The 21,939-nt window shown below is 36.8% G+C and overlaps 1 protein-coding gene across 1 annotated transcript; it reads left to right on the top strand.

Annotated features, from left to right (window-relative positions):
• The first annotated feature begins 10,991 nt into the window (after positions 1-10,991).
• LOC140150137 (monocarboxylate transporter 13-like) lies at positions 10,992-13,175 on the top strand. Its single transcript, XM_072172142.1, has 2 exons — positions 10,992-11,733; positions 12,982-13,175. The coding sequence occupies exons 1-2, from the start codon at positions 10,992-10,994 to the stop codon at positions 13,173-13,175; spliced, it is 936 nt and encodes a 311-aa protein (XP_072028243.1).
• Positions 13,176-21,939: the final 8,764 nt, after the last annotated feature.

Here is a 21,939-nt window from a genome sequence, read left to right as displayed (position 1 = left end):
TTTCTATTGGTGTGGTTGTATTGGTAATGATAATGATGTTGATGTTAATGATGATGATGTTGATGTTAATGATGATGATGTTGATGTTAATGATGATGATGTTGATGTTAATGATGATGATGTTGATTATCTTGTTGATAATGATGAATAATACTGATGTCACATGATTGATGATCGTGGTGATGATGAAAAAATATGATGATGGCAATGATGCGTGATTTAATTAAGTATGCAATCTTCACCTCTACACCCACCCAGTCAATGTTATTTTGATACTGAGACAGGAACGGACAATTAGTCTAGTGTTGGCTTCAACATTGATTGGGGGAGGAGGGGGTTGAAAACAACATGGAACATTAATGTTTGCCACTCATGTCACTTGTAATATTTAAACAAAACGCACATATCAAATACCCTGCTCACTTTTCAGGTTTGTTTTTGCTTAGCACGTGTGCTATGAGCCAAATAAGACATCTCCTAAGACACAGTTCAGTGACCTCGAGACCTCCATTCAACAAGAACGTTAACCTGAAGTTGTGGAGTATGATGTGCCTATACCCAATGCGTTCAGGGGTCAATTTATCAGCACAAACATAAGGTCAACCAACTATGTCTTTATAGTTAGAGCAGCATGTAAAATATTTTCTTCAAGGCCAAACACCGGTTTTTATTATAAAGATATTTGCATCTGCAAGGAGACAAGCGGTCAAATTTTTCGATGTTAAAAATAGAATTGTTACTAGGCATGTTTGTTCCTCTTTGTCGTTTGTGTACTAATTATTATCATCATCTGTCATCAACATCATCATTGTCGTCGTCATTATATTGTCGTCATCATCATCATCATTACCTGATTACTAGCAACACGTACATCACCACACCAACAAAAATATAATCAGATCAATCAATTTATTTACTGCAAGTCCTCAGATAAATTAATATACAAATATTTTATAATCATGTTTTATTACTAATAAAGTCTATTTTGAAAATAAATATTGTTAATATCCATATGTTGGCATTTCAGCCAATCATAATCTTTCTTTATAACGCTGAATAATTTATGATGGCTCATAATTATTGGACAGCCCCAGACTCCAAATTCCACTTTTTTTCACGGCAGTGAAATGATACCACTTGCACCCACATCTCATATGCACAGTTTATCCCTTACATATCCTGTGTCTTGAATAGCTATATAGCCCACAAATCCTGTGGTTATAAGAGGCTAGGAAATAATTCCTAATATCTCATACCCTAGTTTGTATGCCTTTATCTAATCTTGCCCCACATGACAACTTAGTATATTAGCCCTTAAACCCGGGAAAGTCTGTTAAATGTAGAAATTTGTTAGCCTTTTTTATAAACATGTTTGCAATTGGCTTATAGCCATCACATGCTGACAATACACATAACTGATTGGTTAATCAAAACTAGCAGGTCAAGGTCAGGCCTAATCATAAAGTAAACATATCATCTGTATAGAAAACTATGCAGCAGGCGATTTACTTCAGAAAATTACTACATTGCACAAAACTAAGTCCATTATCTATTATGTTTATTGACTCTTGTAATAACCCATGTGTATAAACCTGTATAATATTGGTGTTCATAAAATTAAAGCAGGACCATGACCCTGACAAAAGCTAGCAAGAGCAAATGGCTGTGTAATTTGTTTACTTTAGTGATATTTAAGGCATCTTGCCATTTTCTTTATGGCCAAATTTGTTTCCTGTATAGGTGGCTTATTAAAATTATTTTAAAAAAGGAATGGGGCGCCCAATGTGAGCTTGGTCGTGATTTGGTGAATTTCATGGTGTTTAGATTTGGTATTATTAAACCCGGTGACACCTCATTATAGTAATCAGACCTGTCGATAGGTTGTAAGAGGGGATAGCCTTTTCCATGCACAAATTTGCTCATTTTGATACCTCATTTGTCAAATATCGTTCAATATTAACAACACAGTAGTGAAAAAAAAAAAAAATACCCGAATTTAAAAGTTGCAGTCAAGTTACAGCGATCAATGGTTATTACGCAAGCATTATGGCACGTAAAACCCTCCATTTATCTTCGCGCTGACTTCAAATCAATACAAATAGCTGCAACTTTTTAATTCGGGTTATGTTCTTTAAAAACACTGCTGTGGTGTTAATAATGAACGAAATTGGACAAATGGGGTATCAAAATGCGCGTAAATAAATCGTCCTTCTTTCTATGTAGAAATTGTGTGGAAACAATTATTAGTTCTGAAGGGTTTTTATTTATCAAAAATCGACTATGGCATGGTCTAAGTTTTGAGCAGCTATTCTCAAAAGCGTTATACAGACCTATTCTAAATACAGTGTGGTCCAAAAACAACTTTACCCAATTTCAAAGGTTGATTTATTTTATTTATTCATTTATTAATGCTTCATCACTGGTTCATATAGGCCTACAATTACAAAGACAAATATATTATATATAAATATTGCACATACTAATCAAGACAAATTAAACAGAATAAAATGCTGGTAAAAAGGATGGGACAAACAGGTGCAAAATCACCTCTAGGACTATCCCACCTTTCGACTTTTGAAAACAATTTATTGGACCCCCCCCCAAAAAACACCCCAACATAGCCCCATCCTAAATTATATAAGCCTGCAATTCGAGCATCTGCCAATGTCTGCAGTAAGAGCTCCAAGAGCATGTACAGTATTCAAGGAACACACATTTTGAGTAAATTTTTTGAAACTTAATTTAGGCCAGGGGGTAATTAATACAGTCTATCCAGCCTTGGAATCTCCTCAATCAATGTTTGTATTATTTTGTTGCTGTGCTGTTAGGCTATTCTATATTAAATGAAACAAAGACGAATGAATGAATAGTTATTATCAAGTCTATTGTTTACCAAAAAAATAATATTAGTTGATAATAAATTTTGTGTGACTTCTTCGCTATTAGTGAACAATTCACGGGCCCAATAAAAGAAAGGTCTCCACACTTTTTGAACATGATTGAAAATTATAGCTAGGTCAATGTCAGCGTTCTGCCTGGTCAGTATTATATATGCCGATTTATATAGGCCTATATTAATAGTTATGTTGACGGTTGAACCAGTCTTTTACAACCATGGACTTGAATTTGCGACAAATAAGCGTAGTACTTTGTGTCTTTACTACGTTTCTTTTGAGTAATGGAACAGTACAGACTATGGGGCTTTATATGGCACCGATATTAGAAGAATTCAATGTTGCATCAGCAGCTGCAGGGCGGATTTGCAGTCTAGCATATGCTACACAATGTATTACAGGTAGATAAGTATTTTGTACCAAAACTTTCGAAAGGTAAAAAGGGACCAACGTTTAAAAACGTCTTTCCTGTGTGGCTTTTTACCTTTTTTTTTTAAAGTTGGTCCCATTAACATTGAAACCTAAAATATATTCATGATATTAGCTAATCGTGTCACGGGCTCACGGGCGTATCTTCCTAAGTTGACATGCGCATGTTACATTGCAGTGCTTATTTGCTCATTTTTGCATGTAAAAACAGAAAGTGGAGTTTGAACATGTTTAGGTTTTGTTGAGAAAAGGTTAGACATAGCATTTTGATATTCATAATAGATAAGAAACTGGTATGTGCTATGATTTGTTGATTTCGTCTGGAAATAAGTCACTTTTTATCTGCAAATTGTAGCCCTTGTAGAAATGTTGAATAATCACATAAATAGCAGCCTGGTGGGGCGGCAAATGACATTCGATCCCCTGTACCCAGGCACTGGGTTCGCTAGATTTTTAAAGCAAAACTATGAAATGTTATCTTATCTTGGCTCTCGTTAAATGATTTCGATGGACTATTTTCTTGTATTATAGTATTTATGTGATCATATTGATACCATTTTGACGACTTCTAATTTTCGGTAATGAAGCCCAAATGAATCAGTACTTGGTGAAGTTGGTGTATAAAATCGTGTATGATGTTGGGCGCAATGATAACAATTTATTAGAACATAATTGGCCACTTCTGAAGTGCACATTTGTTGTCTATCGGTATGCCGATATTTTCCCAAATATAACAATTCAAGTAGAACTTTCGAAGAGAGGTTTTTTTTGCGTATTTTGATGGTTGATACTTGATCAATTTAAAGAGTTTTTAGTTTTCATAATTGCATGATATGTTATAAAAAGCGGGCATAAGTCTATAGGCCTAATTGTAAGAGTATTGGATCAATTTCAATCTTAAAAAATGCGAAACACCGGCGGTAGGCCTATATAGAACAATAATGGTGGATTTCAAAAGATTTGAACTGGAAGTAGATTTCGCGCTAATAAACCTGGTCGCGCCTAATAATAACAACAATAATAATAATAATAATAATAATAATAATAATAATAATAATAATAAAAAACCTTTGGCAATACTCGACCGAGTTTTTAATCAATTAAGGACGAACCACACGTGTTAGGTTTTCTTTTTTTTCCTGGATCTATAGTCTACTGCAATTTAATGTCTGAGGTTTGAGTCATAATTTAATTAGGCTCCGAAGTCAGAGGGCTACGTCAAGTTCATAGTCACAATTTAAACAAGTTCTTCGAAAAAACTGTTCTCGCTGGCTTCTATGGGATGCAGTTACTTTATGTTTGATATAATAGGAACACGTTAAAAACTATAGTAGATAAACTCAACCTAGAAAGTATCGAAACGATTATAGATGGTCAGATATATCGGGAACTGAAATATATAGCAAAAAAACTGATTTAATGTATATAAAGCGCAGCTTTCTCCTGCGCATTTTGATACCTCTTTTGTTGTAGCTCTACGATGTGCATTTGGTCGAGTTATGGGCGCTTGAGTGGCTTCAAGTCGGATTTTGAAAGTTGCACTTAGCTCCTATTCAAGCCAAATGCGTTCTTCGTGTACACACACACACCCCCACCCCCTACATACACCCACCCCCACACACAACAAAGGACACCGATGTGCTCTGTTTACTTAACCATGAACTTTACTTTATTTTACTCCTTCGACTTCCAACTTCAATATTTGCTACCCTTTACTTATCTCTGACTTATCTCATGAACTCTTTCTGCTGACATTTCAATATTTGGTGTGCCCACCATCCTGTCTATCAATGCCTGGATTCGTCGTCGCACGCATTTGGCTTGAATAGGAGCTAAGTGCAACTTTCAAAATCCGACTTGAAGGCACTCAAGCGCCCATAACTCGACCAAATGATATCGTAGAGCAACAAGAGAGGTATCAAAATACGCAGGAGAAAGCTGCTCTTTATATACATTAAATAATTTTTGCTATATATTTCAGTTCCCGATATATCTGACCATCTAAAATCGTTTCGATACTTTCTGGGTTGAGTTTAGAAAGTATTGTATATATAAACAAGTTGCCCCCGATCAGGTTGTTGCACGCCCGTACGTTGAACACCATATAATTTTATAGCCTATTTTTCACCAGGTGCGTTTTGGCTCTTTTTCGTACTCGTGCAATATTTTTTATACCGTTTCAGAAAAACAGGAGTGACATAAAATATATTTCCAAGTGCCACTTATCTATATTTTCAAACAATTTTTAAACAATTTTAGGATAAAAGTGGACAGAAAACGAAAAGAAACTTTGACTCGCCTTACCGGGAATCGTTATTATAAATATCGGAGCCACGGGCGAAAGTAACGTACATTTCGATTAAATTCGATTGGAAGTAATTATCCATATGTTGGCATTTCAGCCAATCATGACCGTTCTTTCATAACACTGAATAATTTATGATGGTTCATAATTGTTGCACAGCCCCCAGAAGCTTGCTAAACTCATGAATAAAATGCTATAACTGGAGATAATACACAACAGGTCACAACCTTGTTGAACGCCTTCATTAATATCGAAAAAGTCAATTTGAATGTTGACCAATATAACTTGGGCTTGAACATTCTGATACAAAGAGTCAATTAATTCGCCAAATGCTACACCCAATAGGGACGCACCATTTAATTCGGGTGGGGTGGGAGTTTGGGTCAGGCGGGTTTTATACCTTTATAAAGAATAAGGTTGGGGAAACTTTGTTTTTACCGATGATAGCAGCTGATAGCGTTTATTTTGCTTTGCTTTCAGTAATGTACATACATGTAGGCCTATTCATGTGCTATGTTTCCCGTTGAACCAGCAGTCTTTTAAATTATTGAAACAACCATGGACTTGAATTTGCGACAAATAAGCGTAGTACTTTGTGTCTTTACTACGTTACTTTTGAGTAATGGAACAGTACAGGTTATGGGGCTTTATATGGCACCGATATTAGAAGAATTCAATGTTGGATCAGCAGCTGCAGGGTGGATTTGCAGCCTTGCATATGCTACACAATGTATTGCTGGTAGGTAGATAGGCATATCTCGAAGTATCGGTATAATTACTAGTACGAGGGGCAGTCAGTATGTTTTAAGAGTTGACTCGTGACGTCATATGTGGATCGTTTTCATGGCATTTCTCAGTGATTACATAAACACTGTACCTTTGTCTTTCAAACAACACATGTAAAAATGATATCATACACATGATTACGTAACAGCATGAGCATAAAATCAATAGACTAGGGACACTGGCAAATCACGCAAACAGGCGGGCCTTTTAAATTACAGAAAAAACACGTGTTTAAAATGTCCGAGAACAGCAAAAGTACAAGGTGCATATGGCTAGTTTCTTGCCATTAAAATTGGGTGAAAATTAGACGTCTGGAAACTTCAACAACTTTAGGGCTTGAATGGAAGCAAAATTATTCTGCAAAAATGGCAAAAATGAAAAAGCTGTTATTACAAATGACATTAATTATCTCCAAAATGGCAAAAATGAAAAAGCAGTTATTACAAATGATGACATTAATTATCTCCAAAATGAAACAGACTAAAATTTAATGACTGGTCACGTGTGAGAGCTGGTACTCATTGCAATGATAACTGGTGCAAATTAAACAACAATCTGCGCATGCGTAGGTAGGATGACCGATACAACATGGTGGAAATGCACAAAAATTGCACAATTCCATGTAAATAGGGCCTAAAATATTACAAAATGCTATGAAAATTTGAATTTAAATATTCATATGAATTTTTATGGATGATCTCAACCTGAAATGAACAGAAAAGTTTTAAAAATAAATTTCTCATTCAAACGATGGCCTCTCTCTGTACCACTACTTTTTGTATAAATGTAACAATGGTAGAATAACGGTTATATTTTAATCACGGATTCAAATATTTTCTAGGGAGATTCCCGTTTTAATGTTTGGAGATTAGTCAACAGAACTGGCAAAATTCTTTTTAAATTTCACGTTTGCTATTTTTGGCAATATCAAGATTTTTATAGAAAGAAAAACCTTGTTTTTATCAAAAATAAGACACATTTGACCACGCATTTTTAATAAACTAAAACCTTTACAGCCCAACAAACATGGTTAAATAAACTGGTAGTTTGTGTTCTATTACTGTTCCAAAAAGCAGCATTCTCCATACTTTAATTCCCGAGAAAATATAGAAAATACAACAATACCTCATTTCAGCCTCTTATTTCCCTGAACAAAAACGACTCAATTTCACCAAGTGACTCTAGACCATTGATTTTATGCTAATGCTGTTACGTAATCATGTGTGCGACATAATTTGTACACGTGTTGTTTGAAAGACAAAGGTACAGTGTTTATGTAATCATTGAGAAATGCCATGAAAACAATCCACAAATGACGTCACGAGTCAACTCTTAAAACATACTGACTGCCCCTCGTATATGAATCTATCCACTAGTGTCAGGTCTTGACTGGACTGCAATTTGATGTTTGAAACCTTTTCAATTTAGACCATCTCTACTTAACAGTGTGGTCCAAAAAGAACTTTCCCAATTTGGAAGGTTCATTTCTCGGAGTTTTGAGCAGCTACTCTCAAAAGCGTTATATAGACCTATTCTAAATACAGTGTGGCCCAAAAACAACTTTACCCAATTTCAAAGGTTGATTACTCTCGAGTTAAAAAATCTATTTCAAATTTTTGTTGCATATCCTGAAAGAACATCTTTCTAAAAGTATTTGGTGAACAATTTACTGCAAAAGAATGTTACCGGTATGTGGCGCCAGTTTTAAGGTAAAGGGTCAAAATAATATTTGTCCAAAAGTAAGCCTATGGAATTTGTCATCCGTGGTACAGTTTCGAACTTGCGTGAATACAAAATGATACTCACAAACGCATACTCGTCTTGAAAGAATCAAAAGAATCATCTTAAGGGATGGGGTATGAACGTTTGGACAGTATTTATTGTGGGACATTAGAGCACATCAGACATATCGAAATGCATTCAGAATACGAAGAATGTCCTCAAAATAATTTTGATTTTTGAAATTCGCAATGTAATACACATTTTATGGCAAATGATTAAAATTGATATTTTTGTTATTTAACAGTACTCGAAGTAAACTTTATAAATCTGATGATTTATACTTAAAGTGTATGTAGGTGGGATGAAAAGCCGACGATCAATTGAAAATTTTGACTTTTCGTATTGAAGATATGGATTTTTTTCCCCAAAACACCAAAAAAAATTAGGTCTTTTTGGAAAAAAAATCCATATTTTCAATATGTAAGGTCAAAATTTTCAATTGAACGTCGGCTTTTACTCCCAGCTGCATCGACTTTAAGAATATATCATTAGATTTATAAAATTTACTTCGAGGACTGTTATATATCAAAATGTGAAAATATCAAATTTTAATAATTTGTCATAAAATTTGTATTATATCGTGAATTTCAAAAATGAAAAATATTTGATACCAGAAAGACATTCTTCGTATTCAGAATGCAATTCGATATGTCTGATGTGCTCTCATGTCCCACAAATAATACTGTCGAAACGCTCATTCCAGATCCCTTAAGCCACGTAAATTTATAGGTATTTTACGTCCCGTTCCGGAATTCCGTCTGAAAATTGCAACGTGCCTGCGTACCATCGGGGGAAAAACACTCGATGCATAATGTGCTGTGGCGCAGAAGCCATAGGCTTACGCGTGGACAAACTCATATTTGACCATTTGTCTTAAAACTGCAGCCACGTTTGTAATTTAGTTTTTTTCATTAATTTTTTTCACCGAATACTCTTAGAAAGATGGTTGTTAAGAATAAGCAAAAACAATATAAAACAGACTTTTCAATTTTGAGATATGAAACTTTGAAATAGGGGTTATCCACCTTACTCATGTGTGAGTTCTAACAAAAGGCGCTGGTTCACGTAGTATTCCTCATTCAATGCACGACCTCGGAGTTACTTGCATGACTTTGGTGGGCTATTTTGAAAGAGTCATGCCTCAGTGCACATGCAGGTACTTCTTTTGACAATCCTAAACAAGGTATAGCAGTCGTTGATAGGATATGCAGCTTATAGAACACGGATAACCTCTATTGAGTAAGGTTGTTTTTGGACCACCCTGTATGTGCCATAAAAAGATACGTCCATCATGGCGCTGGATAAATGGTAAAAAACTGGACTCGTAATAAAACGGTAACCTGTTCGAATCAGGCTTCAGCCAAATTTTATTTGCTCCCCTTCTTCACTAAATAATAATATTATATATTATATTGGAAATATTTACAGGTCCGTTGACAAGTGTTGTGGTTAACAAAGTTCACTACAGGTGGGTGGTGATGGCAGGAGGTACATTGCAAGCAGCCGGAATGATGACCACCTATTTAGCCAAATCAACTTCGGCACTGTTCATCACTCTAGGCATTATCCCTGGTATGTGACTTTCATACTCCCCTTGATCAACACGTAAATTATAGGAGGAATAAGAGGAAGACAAAGATGCAGTAGTGTGAACTTACAAAGGAGAAGGGGGAGGAGGAGAAGGAGGAGGAGGAAAAGGAGGAGGAGATGGTAATCACCCGGGGTAATCATTAATTTTGTGATGAGGAAGTGGAAGAAGTAAATGCAGAAAGGGATGAAGACGAAGGAGGAGGAGGAGGAGACAATGATGATAAGGAGCAGGTGGAAGAAGTCCTGGAAGAAGACGAAGCAAAAGGGCATGAAGAAGGAGGAGGAGAAGACGATGATGATAGACATGAAGAGGAAGAAGTCGAAGCTGAAGAGTTGGGATGATAATCATGATGATGAAGACGAAGATCATGATTGTTATGTTGATAAGCGAAATACGATGAAGGAGGAGTAGCTAAGAGTATAGACGATTCAAATTTCACGCATTCCTACACCTCAATGGCAGGGATTGACAGGGTCCATCCTACCTGAAATGTAAAAAAAATAATGCAGGCTTGGCGGGATCTGCATTCCATCCATCACTCGTGTTACACGTAGACCAAATGCAATATAAGATCGATTTTAAGCGGCCTTTATCCACCAAATTGGGCAGTCACAACACCGGTTTGGTGCAGAAAGACCAGTAACGGCCGAATGAATTCTGACCATCACTTTAGCTCGTTCTGACCATCACTTTAGCTCGTTACGAATCTAACGAGCTATAGACGAATCCAACGAGGCAAATAATGGTCAGAATTCATTCGGCCATTACTGGGTCCCATCCGCACCAAACTGGTGTTGTGACTGTCCAATTGGGTGCATTAAAGCCGCTTAAAAATCGATCTTATATTGTATTGTGTTGTAAACTTTCATCGTTCTTTTGTCTACGTATAACACGGGTGATGGGATGCGGTTTAAAATCCCCGCCAAAGCTGCATCATTTCACATTTCAGGTGGGATGGAAACCAACTATGATCTCCATTGATGTATAAGAATGCGTGAAATTTGGTTCATCTCCCGGGTTCATCTGTAGTTAGAAAGAAGAATGCAATGAATGAGGCATTCCTGTTAGTAGTATTCGGCTTGCATTTAATTTGAACTAATGAACCATTTATTACGTTATTTTTTTTTCAGGACTTGGTGCATCTCTTGTCTACATATCCCAGCCAATAATCATCACATCATACTTTACGAAATACTGCGGTACCATGATAGGTATAGTGTTTGCTGGATGTGCTTCAGGTGTCTTTGTTCTCCCGCCTTTAATACATTTTCTGATTTCAACTTACGGTTGGCGCAGTGCTCTCCTGATACAAGGCGCCTTAATTTTCCACGTGGTGGCCATTGGTGCAACGTATCAACTATCTCGTCGTCCTGAAAAGAAAGCAGATTGGAACGATCCGGATATAGATGACAAAACGGTGAAGCAGTTTGACGAAACAGGTGCAACGAAATCATCGGGGATTTCCTCTGGGTGGTTTCCAAGTCATATTATCCTGCTTATGGATACGCCAATATTAGTTCTTGTTTATCTAACTTCATTTTTCGTGAATATGGCCTACACGGCTGCGATTATACATTCTTCAAATCAGATGACTATTAGTGGTTATTCTAAAGACGGAGCATTTGTGTTATCGTTGCTCGGCATTGCAAGTGTTTGTGGACGCTTCGTTCAGGGCATTGTAGTTGACGTTTTCAGGGTATCACCGATGACATTATATGAAGTAACCCTTATTGTAGCTGCTGCATCTACTTTTGTGAACCCATTAATTAATAGCTATGCTGGGTTTATGGTGTCTGCGTTTGGCACAGGATTTACTACGGGTATTTTATTCACAGTCATGTATGTCATGTTGCTTCAACTGACTGGTACATCACAATTGGCGACAGCGGTAGGGATGGAGCTATTCGTAGATTGTTTGGGAATCATGACTGGAGCATATTTAGCAGGTAAACAAAAAACAAAACCAATTGAATATTCAGTCTATTGTTATAATGCCTTGTAAAAGTTTGTCCCGGGCATATATATTTCCCGACTCACTCTTCAGTGCGGGCGAACCCGGCGCGAGAATCACTCATAAGAGTATGACAGATAATTACCTCGTGCAAGTGCACATGTTTGTGCAATATGTCTCGACCTCTAAAATCGAACTTTTTACTTTCGCGCGAATATATATGTATTATACAAACCCAAGGCACTACTGTGGATATTTAGATTTTATTTGTTTGTTTACGAAAATGGAATAATTCCAGCAGTAAATCATGATCTATAAAATGGAGAGCCAGAGAGCAGCTTATTATATCAGCTAATGAATGTGTGTTGATTCGGTTCTCTATTTTGGGCGATGATCGAAGTCTAATGTCCTTTAATATTTTCCCCAACACCTGATCAACCGTTTTGTGTATCCTATACAAAACATTTGGACATGTTGGACGATACTTCCTTTGTCAACGGATATCTTTCTTGATATCAATTTATTAATCTAGTCAACAATGTGTAAAAGACCCACTCCAAGCAATAATCTGGAGTTTTATTAGCGGATGGAAACTTTCACATTACCTCAAAACTCTTGTGCTAGTGCACCCATGAGAACTACCTGCCGATTGCCCAAAAATTAGTTTTCATTATCAATTGGACCAATCAGCAACATTGTTAGAATAATTTCACCACGCCAAAAATTGGGGTGAATTATTTGCAAAGCTCCTTTCTGATTGGTGATTAAAGTGAAACCAATCAGAGGCAATGTTAGATCGACAGGTAGTGCTCAGGGGGTTAACAAAATCAAAACACACACACCCATTGAACATTTCTTGCCATGTATATAACAAAAGAAATGTAGGGGAACACTGGTCACACCCATGCATCTCCACCCACACACCCAACATTTTTTATTCCTACTTCCAAAACAATAGCAAAAAGGTAGTGACGGAATGATTGACGGCTGCTTTTTGGAAACTCAAAGACTTTACATGTAAATTCTCTCTTTTCTTTTTTTTCCCGAAAATCTCCCCTGCTAACCAAGAAAGCTGGGTACGACCATACCTCATGGTGAGCTTGGGGCCTCCAAATTTTGAGCTGGCCCATGGCCCACACAAAGGTAAATCCGGACCTACTCAAACTATTTAATCAAATAATTGAATATTATAAATTAATTGACCTTAAATTACTACTCGTTTCTTTTTATCATTTCTGCACAGGTGCAATACGTGATATAACTGGTAATTACAAGCTTGGGTTCTACGTTTTTGGTGCTACCTATATTCTCGGAGCATGTGTCTTTTTCCCTGTTTATTTTGCTGATAGGAAAAGAAGGACGTGGACCGCGGTACGAAATGTGGATGGAGAGAAAGATGAATTAAAAACTTGTGGACATAAATCTGAAGGAATCTAAGGGGGTTAATATTTCAAATGCCAGTAAATTTTCAGAACAATATCGTCTTATCGAACCATATAATAAATAATAACGAGCAGTGGCGTACGTGTAAGCTAATCCTAACCCTAACCCTAACCCTAACCCTAACCCTAATTTCGTGTATAATTACATGAAGGAGTAGCCCAAATTTTCAAGTTGCACTGATTCAATCGAAGTTTGTCTTAATACTCCTCTGGGCAAACCAAATAGGAAAATAATTACTTGGAGAAATGTATAACCTCAGAATCGGATGAAATCATGGGCCAAATGTTATGCTTGCACATATTTCTATTAGACTTTGGCTGCATGAACTCTGAAGAGGTACAGGACAATGCAAAAATGTACTTAAATTGTGAATTAAGTATATGTTTGAAATATGTTAAAGGGCAGGTCTATTGCGAAAACAAGTTTATCTCTATTCGAAGAGAATAATTATTACATTACAAGTTGACACTTGTTGCATTTTTTTGTGCGTATTTCTCCTGAAAAAGGAGAAATTGTGTGGGTAAAGTTCAGGCTCGTACGTGTTCTTCCCCCGTTTGATGCGTACGTGTTCTCCCCCCGTTTGGCTGGTGACGTAGGTAAATGAAGCGGGCACTATATCACGCTCTCATCATACAATCACAATCACTTTGACAAGTTTGACATTAGCAACAAAGAGTTGTACTATCACTTACCATAACAATGCTGCATAACAATATGCACACTATTGTTCTCATTTCGGGAACAAAGCAAGCACAGTATTGTTACTATGCGATTGCTTTGTAATATTTCATCCAACTGAAACTATAGCATTGCAATATACAGGGAAATCAGATACATGAGTTTGTGGACTTAACACGGTTTATATGCTAGTCTAACCGTCGTTTTATCTTTTCAGTTTCTGTTTCCGTATCCGTATCCGTTTTTGTAAGTCATTGTTATTCTGAATTGGTAGTCTCCCAGGTGTGACCAATCTTTTATTCTAGCCTTTTGTTAGTTACTGACAATTTGAAGCTCGTGGATTTCAGTTTTCGTTTTGGTAATGATTTTTGACATAAAACCTTGAGATGTGCGGTTGGGTGCTAATCTAGAAAATTTTACGGTCCTAAATTCGTGGTAAATTGTACGGCTTCAATTGACTTGCGTTTGGTGTATATGCACTTACGCCTAGGCGTAAGTAGCTCGTAAAAATAGTCTTGCATTGAAATATATATTAACCATGTTGCCAAGTTATAAGCAAAAGTCTTTCATATTGGCAATGAAACGAGCGTCTGAAATAGCCAAATATCTCCCAATGAGGCGCGTACAAGTGGCGATTTGGTAAACATGTTTTATATTGAAATGCAAAGAATTGCATTGGAGCAAAGATACTTTATTCTATTCATTCGTAGCAATGGCAAGCTAATCTGATAATTGGCTGGGCCTGTAAGACTCGGGTTTATTTTAAATGTTCATTTTTGCAGAGCTTATTTTCAGTCATGGATCATACTGATAAATTTCGCAAGGGAGGAGGAGGGAGGGGATACTTGAGACTGAACAAGTGAGAGTGGGAGGGGATGAGGAAGTAAGAGAGGAGAGGGAGAAACGGAAAGATTAGGAAGAGAAGAACTCGAGAGGAGAGAGAAGAGACCGGGGAGAGAGTGGGGAGACTGATCATTCGGAGGGGGGAGCAAAATAGAGATATAGACATTGATACGAGGGAAGGGCAACACTGTGGCCCTGCACATGTGCATTGGGGTGCGACATGCTCATAAGCGGACCTTTTGTGATTTAGGGGCTTATTTTCAACGTTTTTACAGAAAAAAGTGGACCTTTTCATTCGGATTTGCATTTTGTCATAATAATGTGAATCAATTTATCAATGTCAAACACGAGAGGGTGCTAGACCATTAAAACAGCGGTCAGACACCGGTGTTCCATACTCTTTTATCTCCAGCCTTTATTGACACAGGCAATTACCTCTATTGAAATAAGCTGATTGGTACTTCAGAGTTAACAATGCCTCATTTCAAATGTTTAGTTTTAGTTTTGGTTTTGGTCACGTGGTGAAAAAATATAGACCATCGAAATATTTGCATTCGACATTACAAAAGGGGCCACTATTGTAATAGAGGTTGTCAATGGACTCAAAAACAAACATGGGAGACAACAACATTTTGTGGTGGTCATGTTCTATACCAACCGAGAGATCATTTGGTTTATTTATATATAAAGAATATCCTTTATGGGATTTCTTAAGTATCTCATACCAAAGAAAAATGCCTCTACACCAGACATGACCATAATCTGCGCGTATTTAAAGGCACATTATTTCTTATGACGTTATTAATTTAACAACTTCTAGATTCCATGGGAAAGTGACGCTTGACCCGGACAAGACCATAATCCGCAGCCATTTCAGGGCACATATTATTCCCTATGGTAAATGCCCCAAAGCCAAACATGACCATAATTTGCACTAATTAAGGGCACAAGTTACCATTGTTCACCATAAATATTCGCCAATTGGCACACTTCTAGATTCCATGGGAAAGTGACCCTTGACCCGGACAAGACCATAATCCGCAGCCATTTCAGGGCACATATTATTCCCTATGTGAATGCCCCAAAGCCAAACATGACCATAATTTGCACTAATTAAGGGCACAAGTTACCAAAGCCTCAAAGTGTATTTTATAACACCCAATTCCATACTTTACGCAGATTTCAAATAATGACCATGTCATTTGCCATGATTTGTCATAAATGCATATAATTAATGCATAATATCATTGAAAGCCGAAAAATAACTGCCAAACAAGTTCCTTCATTTCAGAAGGAAGTTGCTTAACCCCCACCCTTTTTTTTTCAATTTCAATGATTCAATATTCCATGATGCAGCGTGAAACATGCAGCATAAAGTTACCTGGCACTATCCAGTTTGATATAGGATGATACTTTTTTCAACTTGTGGAGCATAAGTTGATGATTGTGACTTTAGAATGCCGCCAGTTTGCCCAACATAATACCCAAATTACTTGTGGGTTAAGCGGTTAGCACCTCGAGAACTGATTTTGAGCATTGGAGTGGCTAACTGCTTTACTGTATATTATATCTTTCTTAACGGCTTTTCAAATAATTGTTGACTAAATAAACCCATACTTTGAAATCATACAAACACAAATTCCCATACCAATCCGTTGGATTTAATACTGTCACTGATACCGAATAGATGTAATTGGAACGTAGAAAAACCTAATCAAAACCTTCGTGGGATAAAAGCAGGAAAACCTTCCAATTGCAGCGTGTATCGTTTCAACATTTACCAAGGATTTCCATACAGGATCTATATACAATTTTTCTTTTATGAACTTGGTTTATCGTTTCGCCTTTGCCAACTGTCAAATTCATAGCAAGAGTGTTAAATGTTACCTACTGGCTTTATGCATTTGACGAATTAAGTTTCAATTTGTATCCCCAAGAAAAACAATTAAATGTATCTTAAGATTGCTTAACCCGGCCCTGTACTATATACTTGCAGTCATTTGTACTTTTGTGGACATTGTTTAACTCTGGTGATGATCATGCCATTTCCAGAATAAAGTTTGCTTGACTTTGTTTTGTGACTACAAACTACTTGCATTGGTTTTTTGTTATCTGAGCTTTCATCAAATGCCAATTCCATGCTGACACACCCCTGACAATTATGTTGATGATGCGGTGTTGATGCGACTATTAATATTATAAGCTATTATAAATTTATCGATGTGCATCGATTTTCACGGTTTACAACATCACCTAAGCACGTATAATATTATTGCTGCATATGTGAGACACGTTCGCACCTCCTGCCGTTGCAATTTGGTAGTTCACAGCATCTTGCAACTGGTAGATGAGCTTTTGCAAAAATAGCATTCATCATTTCATAGCGAGTGTGTAGAAGAATTTAAATATCACAGATATACTTTAGTAGGTAATGTGCACTTCTTGAGTTATGTTGTAAGGAGTGCTGAAACAACAACACTTTTGTAAACCATACCAAACTCTTTAGAACGTCTTTTAATAACGTTTTTAAAACGTCAAAAACCCTCCACAAAATTACGTTTTAAAAACGTTTTATCAGAACGTCTAGAAAACGTCAACGGTACGTTCTCACAACGTTCAGAAAACGTTTTTTGGTTAGCTGGGTAACAACGATACAATAATCCGGCACATTTTCACGGTATATGATTTGTAAAATGTACTCTTGCAAAACATCAACGTGTTATTTTTCCATGATATATTGATTTAGATAACGAAATCAATATTTTGGCTGCTACGACCCCATTTCTGCCAATACCGCGTCTATCCTAAGTCCATATTGTAGTAGTAGTATGAGCTGTACATTCTAGGCCTTAATGCGGTTTGATCCAATGTTCATGCATGAAATTGTTTTTAATTTCGATGAGCTTAGGAACTTCGTTTTGCCATATCTCGTCCATCATTATTCATGTTCGTATTATAATCTTCAGTGGTATGTTATTCAAGAACTTCGGTATTATTAACTTCTTGTAGGCCTTAGACTTGAATGCTGATATCCTCCGCAGTTTGATCCAAGCGTTCATGCGTTATGCGTGAAATTGTTTTAATTTCCCTGAGTTCAGGAGCTCTGCCTTGTGAGGTACCGCCCATTGTCGCTTGTTATAGACTGAACTGTATACCATGCATTATGTCCACTACACATTTTGCCATATCCCACCAAGTACGCTAATTCCACAACTTCAGCACTATGAATTTCTGAAATGAAACAAAAATACACAGCACGAGTCGACTGATGCTAAACACTGTATGTCTTATACTACTGTTTTATGATTTATGCAGATATGATGTCTGTTGGTGTCTGTTCAGCCATGTTTCTTTGATATACGTCTGCACCTATAATTGTAAATATAGGCCTACTCCTTTGTTTTTATTTTTGAAATGTCTATTTGTTATAAACGTGTTTAACATTGGATGCATATGAACTCGCAAACGTAACCTTCGCCCCTCTACTTAGGCTTGTTTTGTTCTCTTACTGCATTAGTTGGTTAACTATCATGTAAAGGGGTCAACATCACTAACGCACTATGCAATTTGTGGCTTCCTCATCTACTGCTCCTCCTATTTTGTTCTATCTTAAAATCAACCTGTTTCTCATCTACTTTATACAATCATGTATTCCTTGCTCGTGCCTACATTTATATATCTTTGCATGTTTGATGTGTCAGCATATCTTATAATACTATAAATGAATGCCTAACTACATAAGTTCACATTTTTAGTATAGGCCTATCCTCAAACTATATTTCTTGCCTATGATACGAATATATTCCAATATTGCTAACCTGGTCATGTGATCTGCTAACACTGTAATAAGCTTAAAGGTTCTCATATTTTACCATTGTACAAGACAATTTTTGTTCATTCTATATTTTAACAAGGCCTCTCGCTATCCTATACCATGTATACTTGCACTCCAAACGTCCTAAACCATCGGTGGAGTTTTGTGAATGCACTAACTCAATATAACTGGTATTAATTGACAACCACCCAAAAGAATCTTTTTAAAAGCATGTCACTATAAATTTTGATATCAGGCCTAAAACTTAATATACTCACTTCCATTTATTTATTTACTTTTTTTTTTCCCTTGCATTATAATATTACCTGTATGTATTCTTTGATATTGTTATATTAAATTATATAATGCAGATCCACTAATTTTGACCGGTCATTTTTACCTTGTAATTAATCTATGTTTTTGAAGAAATATTTATATATTTTACTGCATATTATATCTATCATTACCTATACAAATGTGTTTTATTTTAATCCACTAAATACGCGTAGATGCTATTACTGTACCTGGTATGCTTATTATTTTATATTTATGTTAGGCTTATTACTTATACTTTATTTCCTTATTTGTGACCTAAGTGACCATCCCACTTTGTTTACCTCCAGAAAAATAAGATATTTTTTCTTGTTGGCCTTCTTTACTTCCGTTTGTACAGCAATTGTTCACATCTATTGTTAATCTGGCTAGTTTCTTATATTATTCAGATGTCAGTTTATAAGATCTCGACTCTGCCGCCATTATATAGAGCTGGTCTATCTCCCTTGATAAACAATAGTTTTACTTTTTCGTTATTCTGTTTTGCATTAGTAATAGAACCATGAATTTAGTGTAACCTCCTTGACCCTACCATTTGTTGCTTATAATATTTTTCCCCGCTAGTTATCCTTGTACTTATTGCCTACCGTAATTAATACAACTTTTATATCCTGTAATATTCGTGTTTAGGCTTTATTATTTTTTGACGAAACCATGTCAATCTGAAGCCCCGGTCTGAAGCGTCATTAATTCCAACTTGTGTGATACTAATTCGGGTTTTTTACGTACTCTATCAACTCGCAATAACTCGAAGATGAATCTGACCGTGCATTTGTATTTAGGCCTAATTTGATCCCCCAGTACATAAGGTACCATAGGTCCTACTGCTTGCCCTCCGTCTTACACATACCATGTGCTCATGTATATTGAGCATGTTTGAAATTAATCTAGGCCCTATTTAACCACATAATATTCATAATTATTCGATCAACTGAAATGCCCACGTTGGTACTATTTAATGTTTTAATTAACTCGCATCCTATCTTATGCCTTTACGCACTCATTTCTTGGCACTGTTTATAGATGTTATACGCGTATAGATGTTATACGTGTAGGCCTACATTTAATAAAATTTTCAAAAGATACGAGATAAGTAGGCCTATAGTTCCCTAATCTTTTGCTACATGTATGTTACTCGTATAACTTAATCGCTGTCCTTCATGGTGATCCTCGTTATTGCTATTTCTGTTATTTGTTATTATCATTATTATTTCATAGTATAATTAACAGATTAATCATAACTTGCCTACTCAAGTCCTCTGTCTCTTCCATACCACCGAAAGACAAGGATTCCACCATGATGACGCCCCATCCTGCTTTACAATCGCAATCTACGTAACATTCTGCTTGCACTCGATACCCTGATTGTTTTACTGTTGCGGTGTTGCCATTTTGTTAATATCCTGTTGGGAGATTCCTATACTTTGCCATAGAGCGAATGCAAGCATTAAACATGCCACTGTTTTATATTGACATGCAGTTATTTAACCATAGATGCTTTAACCATTTTTTCAGTAGAAGTTGATCTCTCGATGATAAAACATGATATGAGTCAAAACCCATTTGCATTTGACCAGCTACAATTATGCCAAGTGATTGGTTGCATCATAGCAACAAAACAACAAAAACATTTAACAAAACCATTATGCTTGCTTTATAACCATGCACCTGTTTTAACACGGGTGAACGCATATCTGAAATCACTGATGTGCATAACTCCCAAGTGGATCAACGGCTTAACCCATATTATACACACAAGGGCGAAAAAAACTCCCCATTTTACACCTGGCCAAAAATTTTCTCCCCATTGACAATCTAGTTTTAATTCGACTTCGCTTAATTAAAAGCCATTATCCGTGTTCTATAAGCAGCATATCCTACCAACGACTCCTATACCTTGTTTAGGACTTTAAAAGAAGTACCTGCATGTGCAACCATGACTATTTCAAAATAGCCCGCCAAAGTCATGCAGGTAAATCCGAGGTCGTGCATTGAATTATTTTGAATGAGGAATACTACGGGAACCAGCGCCTTTTGTTAGAAGTCAAGCATGAGTAAAGTGGATAACCTCTATTGTATAGGTGCTATAAACAAAATCGATTCATGTCCTTAATCCCATGTACCAGAATCGATGGAAGGCCATTATATGACCTCTAATAACCTAATGACTTTTACTGAAGCAATTTTTACTGCAAAAGTAGAAGATAGAGGGGAGAAGAGAGTCGGTCATTTCAAATGTTTAGTTTTAGTTTTGGTTTTGGTTTTGGTTTAATACGTGGTTTCCTATTATCCTGCCTAACCACTTGAGTCACAAGATATCGAACTCTTTGTTTCTACCTTTTGTTAAAACCTGAACATTTGGTCTCAACATAGACAACAAGCTGAGTTTCAACGACCATGTAGACATCAGTCACATCACCACCAAAAAAGCAAATTCCACCCGTGCATTCCTCCAGCACAACTTCTACCACAGCAGTCGCAGGATTAAGGAGGCTACGTACATGACTTATGTAAGACCTACTGCTACTCACACTCAAAGAAACATCAAGAAAGTGGAACAAGTCCAGCGAAACAGTGCCAGATACGTTACCAACACCTACGACCGCAGATCAAGTGTTACCCCCTGCTGAGTGAGCTCCAGTGGCCATCTCTTAGACGTCGCCAAAGCCGGCTAACTATGCTCTACAGGATTCACTCTGATCTGGTTGACATCAGTTGGAAAGATCACATCACTGAAGCTACATCCAACACCAGAGGTTATAACTCCCGCATCTGGACGCCATATTGCAGCTCGCAAGTGTACCTTCATCCCATGCACAAGTAGGGATTGGAATTCCTTAAAGAAGGATCCAGCAGCCTTTCCAACACTCAATGCCTTCAAGATGGCATTGAGGGACGGCTCCATCTAGACAGCAGACAGCATCAAAATTTTAATCAGTACTTCACTGTACATATTTTTGCACCTGTGATCTCTTGTCTGCGTCATATGTATAACGGAAGTACAAGAAGCCATGTATGTTTTCTTACCTTTCAGGTAGACAACAATTAGGCCTACACCCTGTTTTGTATATAAGTGTAAGAAGAACCCAA

The sequence above is a fragment of the Amphiura filiformis genome, chromosome 4 (assembly GCF_039555335.1).
Source record: "Amphiura filiformis chromosome 4, Afil_fr2py, whole genome shotgun sequence".
Lineage (NCBI taxonomy): Eukaryota > Metazoa > Echinodermata > Ophiuroidea > Amphilepidida > Amphiuridae > Amphiura > Amphiura filiformis.
The sequence above is the reverse complement of the archived record's forward strand: the minus strand, read 5'-3'. Positions and strand labels throughout refer to the sequence as shown.

Coding starts and splice junctions, on each gene's coding strand:
- LOC140150137 (XM_072172142.1), top strand. CDS start 10,992: ATGATAGGTATAGTGTTTGCTGGATGTGCTTCAGGTGTCTTTGTTCTC. Junction 11,734..12,981: donor GACTGGAGCATATTTAGCAG/GTAAACAAAAAA, acceptor ATTTCTGCACAG/GTGCAATACGTGATATAACT.